The sequence below is a fragment of the Pimephales promelas genome, chromosome 1 (genome assembly GCF_988280905.1).
Source record: "Pimephales promelas chromosome 1, fPimPro1.hap1.1, whole genome shotgun sequence".
In the NCBI taxonomy this organism is placed as follows: domain Eukaryota; kingdom Metazoa; phylum Chordata; class Actinopteri; order Cypriniformes; family Leuciscidae; genus Pimephales; species Pimephales promelas.
In genome coordinates, this window is record NC_142769.1 from 107,501 (window position 1) to 116,281 (window position 8,781).

The 8,781-nt window shown below is 41.6% G+C and overlaps 2 protein-coding genes across 4 annotated transcripts in view; one reads left to right on the plus strand and one right to left on the minus strand.

Annotated features, from left to right (window-relative positions):
• Positions 1–4,584, minus strand: part of cldnd1a (claudin domain containing 1a) — a 7,285-nt gene extending 2,701 nt beyond the window's left edge. For 2 of the 3 annotated variants that reach the window (XM_039673121.2, XM_089129645.1), the window contains exons 1-2: positions 3,871–4,584; positions 3,643–3,750 (exon numbers count right to left, since the gene is read on the minus strand). In XM_039673121.2, the coding sequence (XP_039529055.2) occupies positions 3,643–3,750; positions 3,871–4,162 (400 nt within the window). In that variant the 5' untranslated portion in view covers positions 4,163–4,584. The remainder of the gene's footprint in view (positions 1–3,642; positions 3,751–3,870) is intronic. The other variant, XM_039673120.2, reaches the window with a different exon arrangement.
• Positions 4,585–5,262: 678 nt separating this feature from the next.
• dctn6 (dynactin subunit 6) lies at positions 5,263–8,406 on the plus strand. The gene is made up of 7 exons (XM_039673122.2): positions 5,263–5,521; positions 6,323–6,387; positions 6,551–6,656; positions 7,592–7,680; positions 7,797–7,844; positions 7,949–8,091; positions 8,166–8,406. The coding sequence occupies exons 1-7, from the start codon at positions 5,484–5,486 to the stop codon at positions 8,262–8,264; spliced, it is 588 nt and encodes a 195-aa protein (XP_039529056.2). The 5' UTR covers positions 5,263–5,483; the 3' UTR covers positions 8,265–8,406.
• Positions 8,407–8,781: the final 375 nt, after the last annotated feature.

Consider the following 8,781-nt stretch of genomic DNA (forward strand, 5'->3'; position numbering starts at 1 on the left):
CTAAATGACAAAAACTTCACCACTGAAGTTGCGATTTGCTCTCACACGCGCTGTTTATAATACACACGCGCTGCCGAGTCACGTACATTCAAATCTGTTTGCGCTGAGAGAGAGAGAGAGAGAGCAGTTGTCGATATGAAACTGCTTTATAATCACAGTATCAATATTTGTTACACATATTAAAATGATTTCCGTTACAGAAGTAGTGAGATTATAGTTTGAGTAAACATTGACGGTTGTAATCAAAACGCAGTCCGTAACTTTTTTTGTGTTCAGAATTTACAAAATGTATACAATGAGCGAGTGCAACATGAATGCTTTTTTTCAAACCGTGTTTTTGTCTTATCTTGAATCTCTACGTAAAGCCTGTAATAAACGTTAATACTCGGACTTGTTTCGACTGGATGGCGGATCGCAGCCGCTGCGGAGTAGCCCAATGCCTGCGTGACTCGTCATGGACATAAACAGAGAAGTAGCTCCGGCAACTATGTTCTTCCGCAAGACGCATGCACTGCAGTCCTGTTTATTAACTGCTATTTAGGGCCGATATATCCAGTAATAATGCAATAATTAAAGTCTTTATGAATCAATAATTCAAACCGTTTTTAAAAATAATCTGATCTACACACATATGTGTGTTAAAGCATATCTACCCCTTCTGAGAGGGTATCACTGTTGGAGATACAATAAAGGAGAGGTCCTAAAATATTATAGAGAATGCAGAATTTTTTTATTTCCTTTTTATTTTTTTGCAAAGATTGATTAATAATATGTTGAATTTGTTCACATTACCAGTCTGTTAAACTCATTTTTCAAGTACTATAAGAAATAAACACAAAAGGGATTGTGGATTTTTCTCTTACTAATATTTTTAATTGAATGGGAACCGGAATCGTTTGGCGGAACCGGAACCGGAAAATTTCTCACGATTCCCAACCCTAGATACGAGTGAGAGTGTGAGTGTGTGTGCGCGAGTGTGTGTGTGTGTCCAGCAGTAGGAAGAACTGACAACCCCACAGATCTGCACACACACACACACACACACACACACACACACACACACACACACACACACACACACAGGGTCTCATTCATGAAACATTCGTAAATATACGAGTAAATATGAGAGTGATTTGCGCGTACAGAATGATTGTTCCAGAGGAAGCGGCTCACGTGATCTCACGCAGCAGATCGGAAGCAGAAAAGCAAATGTAAACAAAGAAGCTGTCCCTCATATCAAGTCATATTCGTGAAAACGTTGCCATGAACAAGGAAAGAGAACTTTTTTAATCATCCTTTTAACATTTAAGGTTGGGCTATTTCTAATGAATGGCGTCAGTTCTGGTCAGTACAATGAAAAAATGCCATTGATCTCTATGAAGTGAAGCATCAGTTTCGCGTTGGCCATGCGCCGCAATGCTGCTGAGCCTTGAAAAGTGGAGCTCAAAGTTAAAATGAAATATTAAAATAAATAACAGCTGGTTTCATTACATCTTTATTTCAATGAATCTGCATTTTTTTTAACATTTCTGTTGAATGAACAGTTTTATGACTCACTCAAAGACAGTCCCTTGTCGCCACCTAGTGGTGTAACAATGTAACTGGACTGAGCGACAGCCTGTCTATAACACGCAGAGACGAGCAATGCCGAGTGGTGAAATATCAACAGAAAGCCTTTAGTAAAGCGAGATTCGAGGATCGAACTAACCGTTATATTACAATCGCATGAAAAGCATATTGTCAGGTTTATGTTCTGTTATTATATTGTGTGAACCCTTATTTTGACATTTGTATCTTCTGTTTACTCCACTTTGTTTCAATGCGCTATTTAGTTTCGGTTTTATTACTGAACATATACTCGTCTTCGTGCCTGCTGACCACAGCACAGCACTTATTAATTTAGCAATAAATAAATAAATGAAGATAATATCACATATCGCGCTGTTGCGTCACTCAGAATTCTTCACCACGACAGCCTGTTTCTTATGGCTAGACAGACAGTACTGACGTTAATCACAGTCTTGCTCATCCTGATAAATATCAAACATGTTTGTGTGAGAGCAGATCGGGAGGTGGAATATTCGATCTCTGAACGCCTCACATTACCAGATAATCTGCGCCGAACATCGGAACTGATCGAGGTCATCAAAAAGATTTTTTCTCCGATTCTCGTGAGGGGGAAATCGGCCTAAAAAAAGCCATCGGGCTCATAATCAACCTCCTCTCTATAAATTATCCCTTCTGTCTGCTCAGCGTCCTCCACCGTGGTGTTGGGGTTCATAATGTTCACAATTTTATTTTATTAGTTGTTGGTTTAACCATGGTTCATGAGGTAATGGCTGACTGTTATTTTCTTTTCAATGACTTTTCTTGTTACAGGATTTATAGAAAAACATCAACCAATATAGCATATCCATAATTATTATAATGGATATAATTAAAGAATCCATACACTATAAAGTATTTTTAAAGATTTTTATGCCTATTTTGAATTTTACTCGAATAGAAATACAAATACTTTTCCTCCCTGAACAAATACAAATACAGATACAAATACCGGCTGCTTTGCACACCCCTAATATATATATATATATATATATATATATATATATATATTCTCATACAGCTCTAATGTAACTTTAAATATTACATTGTTTAAATTACTATATTTTAAGCCAACTGTGATTTGTATATGTACATTTCTGAAATACATAACTTCTAGAGTTACCTCTGATAACTGATCACTGTGTAATGCGACTCTGCTGTAAAGCTGTTTGAAACACTGCATGTGCCGCAGAAATAAAGATGATATAAAGTCTTTAGTAATCAACTATAATAATCATAAAACACCTCATATTAAATCCATTAAGCAATACTATACGGTCATTTCCACAGCATTGATTACATTTGATGTGTTCTTGTGAGTTTTTTTCACATATTATTAAATCATTTTTTAAATACAATTTAATTTACATATTTGTTCTAATGATTTTGATTGTCCTGTTTCTTTCCTCTTATTAGTGGCGTCTGAAGCGTTATAATAATAATAATAATAATTCATCACATTTATATAGCGCCTTTCTGGACACTAAAAAAGCTTTACATAGAGAGGGGAATCTCCTCAACCACCACCAGTGTGCAGCTCCACCTGGATGATGATGCGACGGCTGCCATACTGCGCCAGAACGCCCACCACACACCAGCTTACTGGTGGAGAGGAGACAGTGATGAAGCCAACTGGTGTATATGGGGATGATTAGGAGGCCATGATGGACAGAGGCCACTGGGCAAATTTGGCCAGGATGCCGGGGTTACACCCTTACTCTTACGAAAGACATTCTGGGATTTTTAATGACCACAGAGAGTCAGGACCTCGGTTTAACGTCTCATCCGAAGGACGGTGCTCTTTGACAGTATAGTGTCCCCATCACTATACTGGGGCGTTAGGACCCACACAGACCACAGGGTGAGCGCCCCCTGCTGGCCTCACTAACACCTCTTCCAGCAGCAACCTGGCTTTCTGAGAAGGTCTCCCATCCAGGTACTAACCAGCCTCAGCCCTGCTTCGCTTCAGTGGGCAACCAGTCTTGGGCTACAGGGTGATATGACTGCTAAAAATGTATAAAGTGTGTGTTTGCTCACAGGTTCGTATCAGATCCTCTCCACTGTTGTGGTTTCCAGGCTCTTTGTATTTCGGCATGAACTGCTGAGAGAGAGTGAAGCTCACACACTCCATCACCATCTTCGGATCTGAAACAAACAAGCATTACATTAATGTACAAGAACGGCAATTATGTTCGCCTGGAAAATGTAAATAACAGTCAGAGAACAATCACAGTAATCAATCTATCTGGTTATAACAGTATTCACCGGGTTCTCGGTACCAGCGCGCGTCCGTGGGCGTCAGAACGCACCGCCACCAGAGCCCGAGCGTGCCGTTCATGCGGAACATCGCGTCGCTCGCGCTCTTCTCGTCGAACTCTCCGTCCAGGAACTCGTCCTGCAGCGCGCGCAGCTCCGAGGCGTTGGGTTCCGCGCGCACCGGCGGGCTCGTGTACTGGTACCAGTGTGGAGAGCCCACCGACACCGACAAGTACACGGACGCCAGGACGCTCAGGACCCCGGCGAGGACCAGAGCTGTGGCGTGCCGGTTATCCACCATCGCTCCCGGGCGAGTCTCTCCGCGACACCGACGCGTCTGTGTCCGAGTGTTTGCGTGCCCTATTTCCCGCTCACGCGCATCACGCCATCAGAGAATAAACCCCGACGAGGAAGAATCGCAGTCCAGAGTCGTGATGTCCGTTCGCTGATCTGAGGAAATGCGCTCTAATGCTCTATGTCAACATACACGTGATTAGAAGCAGATCTGCGTGTAAATCCATGCGTTTTCCTGTGTGACAGAGCCGCCAGCAAGGAATCATGGGTAATGTAGTTTAAGAAACGTCATTCTTCAACTATAGGAGCCATTCTGTACATTTCCTGTCAGGAACGCCACGGGTAAATATGATCTATTACAGGTTTATGTGAGGATTGTTTTAAGTTCACTTAAAGACTTTAGTGGATGGGGGTTTAGTGGATATATCCGGGGCTTAGCCCAGAGAAATCCATGTATGTGTCACGATACAATAAACTTTAAATAAAATTCTTATATTTGTTTTTTGTTTTTTTGTTTTTTTTAACACGGTGAATATTTCTTGCTAATTAAAATTAAAAATCACAATGTCACACAGCCTCTTCTTTCCTTGCTGACTCATCTGAGACATGGTAAAATAGCATAGGCCCCTGTAGGCCATGCTGACCAAACATATAAAGCACTCAAAATGCGTTTGACAATCTAAGAAATCTAATACTATGATTAAAAGTTACAGATACCTGCTAAAGCTGTTGTATCTTGTTTTAGTGATGGCTGGGGTGTTTACTGTTTTACTTACTTTTTTTTTTTTTTTTTTTGGAAGAACTTTGAGACCATCCATTTTACTCATTCATTACTAACTTACACGTCAAACCGCATGGCTCCAAAATATTGAATTTCATTGGCTGGATCGTACAGCTTCTCATCGATGGTTGGCCAGTTTACATGTCAGTCAGACGCACTAGCCTGAGTGGGCGGTTCTTGCCGGTTGTGAATGACAACCATAGACAGTAAAATAAATGACAACGCGTATGTTGACGGACGCAGAGTCGAGAGATATTAAATTCTCTCCCTTAGCCCACCCCTAGCGCCGCCCTATTTTTAGTTTTTTTTTTTTTTTACAATCAAGCAACTAATGCTCTTTTTAAGAATGCGAACCGCCAATAAGCTCAAAGAAAAAGAAGAATCAAGCTCCTGAGAAATTGGCAGAAGCGAAGTGACGTGAAGTGAACACTACCCAGTGAATACTGCCTAGGGCGCCTGTAATACTGAACAGACATCATCGATCAATCACACGCGTCATCGCTGACAGGCAGCTCAGTCGAGTGCTGACGTCATCGAGTGCTTTAAGATGGCGGATCCAAATGCAAAACAAACCGGGCAGAAAAGGTAAAATATCTATTTTATTCATCAATTTGTCTTGTTTTTAAGAACTAAATATCACGAATGCAGCTGCACCTATGTCCATAGCTATATAGACCTCTGTGTGGTTAAAAATAGATGAAGAGAATCCAATTTAAACAGACACACCCAACGTCATATTGAAACTTGTATTAATGATGATGCCTGCATCTGTATTAACATGCATAATGAATAATCTAGAGGAAAAGACCAGCGGTGGTTAAATTTACATGTATTATTATATTAAAAATCAGGTTAAATTGGAATCTTGGAGCCAAATATCTCAAAATCAGTTCAGATTTATCATCACTGTTTATTCATGATCGAGAGTAAAAACCTCAACTTGCTACTTCTAAGTGTGAAAACGAAACCACAAACTGCAGGGTTTTTGTGCAAGTTTGTTATTTGTCTTTTGATTTGTACGTTTCATTTCAAGCCCGAATAAAGAAGGTCTTTCATCTGGTCACGTGATGTAACAGTGATCTGGTCACGTGATGTAACAGTGATCTGGTCACGTGATGTAACAGTGATCTGCTATCATTCATACTGTAGCATTTGTCAGATAATCAGGACAGTAAGTTCCTTCTTTCACGAATAAGAGATGTATGAATTAAAGAGACCCACGACTGAGAAATATGAGACTGATGTGTGTGTGTGTGTGTGTGTGTGATATTCTCTTGTTAACTCCGCTGGTGTTAGGGAAGCTTGTTTGTTACACAGATTAGCGATATATTATAAACAGATCCTTCATAAAGATCATCAGTCTGATGTTTTCATTTCTGTTTTCAGTGTGAAGATCTTAGCAGGAGCCGTAGTGTGTGTGGAGAGTGACATCAGAGGAGACGTGACCATCGGTGAGTGTGTGTTATTGCTTACAGTAATATTCTTATAAATATGATCTGTTGTGACTGATGGTCTGTGTGTGTTTCAGAAGCTCGGACCGTGGTTAGGGTTAGGTAATATCACAGAGGATCAGTAATGTGTGTGTGTGTGTGTGTGTGTGTGTGTGTGTTTCAGGAGCTCGGACCGTGGTTCACCCAAAGGCGCGGATCATCGCGGAGGCCGGACCCATCGTGATCGGAGAGGGGAACCTGATCGAGGAACAGGCCTTGATCATCAACAGGTGAAACGCACACACACTTTCTGGACTCATGCTATAGTTCTGCTGCATGTATACGATGTTCATAAATGCTCATGGGACAACATATGATTTATTACTGTCTGCTTGCTTACAATGTTTAAAACGATTCCCGCGCATCTCCACCAAATATGTAACAGATTAGTTCAAAACAAAAAAAAATGAGTAAAAAAAATTAGGAGTATTTTGATCAGTTAATAGAATTAACTTAAAGGGTAATTCCACCGGTGGACACATGAATATTTATTGAAAGTGGGTCATATATGTAGTATAATAGTATCATATATTTCTAATTTGGGTCCTTCTTGGCCGAGAAAAAGGAGAAAATGACTTTTTAGTGCTTTTTAGTGTAGACAACAATCCCCATAGTGCATTGCACTGCTCAGCTCCACAGGCCACTCCCACTGCTCCGCCCATCACTGGAGACTCGAGTTGAGCTCCACTCTACACTACCGCCTGGACATCATTTCAGATAATGCGCGCTAATATAATATGCGAACGAAGAGCGTCAAGGCGTTCATCAGCTAATGGGTTAGCGTGATTCTATGACAATCGCCACCCTCACTCTGACGCGCAACTCTACACGTGAAATACAGCCAAACCGTGGAGCGTTTAGTCTTCTACATTAATCCCCTCGCTATCAGCAGACGTTCGGGAGTCTCCCGCATATTGATAACGGCTCCCTGATGCCGCAAAAGTTTTAGTGTGTTAGGGTTAGGGTGTGTGTGAACTAGGTTAGGGTTAGGGTGTGTGTGTGTGTTAGGGTTAGGGTTAGGCTGTGTGTGTGTGTGTGAACTAACCGTAGAGTGTGTTAGGGTCAGGGTTAGGCTGTGTGTGAACTAGGTCAGGGTTAGGGTGTGTGTGTGTGTTAGGGTTAGGGTGTGTGTGAACTAACCCGTGGAGTGTGTTTCTGCTGGCAGTTTCCCTGAAAACATCCTGCCGGACGCCGACGACATGGAGCCCAAAACCATGAGCATCGGGACCAACAATGTGTTCGAGGTCGGAAGCGGTACGTCTGCGTGTGTGTGTGTGTGTGTGTGTGTGTGTGTGTGTGCTTCATCAGAGCGGCACTTAACATCAAGATTCTGTCGTCGAGGAATCTAACGAGTGTGTGTTTGTGTTTAGTGTCTCAGGCCTTGAAAATCGGGGACAACAACGTCATTGAGTCCAAAGGTGAGAGAAGTGTGTGTGTGTTCATGATGTTGGTGTTTGTGTGTGTTCATCTGATGATGTTGGTGTGTGTGTGTTTATCTGATGATGTTGGTGTGTGTGTTCAGCTGAGGTCGGCAGGAACGTTATCCTGACCAGCGGGTGTATCGTCGGAGCCTGTTGTCAGGTGAACACGTGTGAAGTCATTCCGGAAAACACTGTGATCTACGGCTGCGAGTGTCTGAGACGCGTTCAGACCGAGAGACCGCAGGTAACACACACACACACACACACTCACACACACCGCAGGTGATAATCTACGCTTTATTCTCTGTCCTCTTCAAGCCTCAGACGCTTCAGCTCGACTTCCTGATGAAGATTTTACCCAATTATCATCATCTGAAGAAAACAGTGAAAGGAAACTCGACTCCGGCGAGGAGCTGAATCACACACACACACACACACACACACACACACGATAATCTGGAATATAACAGACACACACATTAGCTTTCCTGGTGTTCACACAATGTTTCGGTATTATTTGGTTGAATTGTAAGTTATTGCATTAAATGAGTCGAATGAGTCTCACCGTGTTTGTGTTTCTTGTGCACTACATTTCTGATCCACATGATGTCCCCAGACAGACACGCTTGAAAGAAGCAAACTAGTGAAATTGAACACACACATACACACACACACACACACACACACATACGTCACCTTCATTTATACTGTGCTTTTAATAAAATAGATTGATTCAAAGCAGATTTGCAGTGATAATAGGAAATTAAAGGAACACAGTTTGGACTTTACAGCAGCTCTAGAAGTTAGAAGATAAACTTAGTTTTTAATGATTCACTTCCGTCCGAATCCGATCATTAGTTATTAAAGGGTTAGTTGACCCAAAAATGAAAATTCTGTCAGTATTTACTCACCCTCATGTTGTTTCAAACCTCTA

What these genes read in the sequence shown, in the direction of transcription:
- dctn6 (XM_039673122.2), top strand. Translation starts at nt 5,484, where the DNA reads ATGGCGGATCCAAATGCAAAACAAACCGGGCAGAAAAG. An exon ending in CAGAGGAGACGTGACCATCG is followed by an intron (nt 6,388 to 6,550) that starts GTGAGTGTGTGT and finishes TGTGTGTTTCAG; the next exon opens with GAGCTCGGACCGTGGTTCAC. An exon ending in CAGGCCTTGATCATCAACAG is followed by an intron (nt 6,657 to 7,591) that starts GTGAAACGCACA and finishes TTCTGCTGGCAG; the next exon opens with TTTCCCTGAAAACATCCTGC.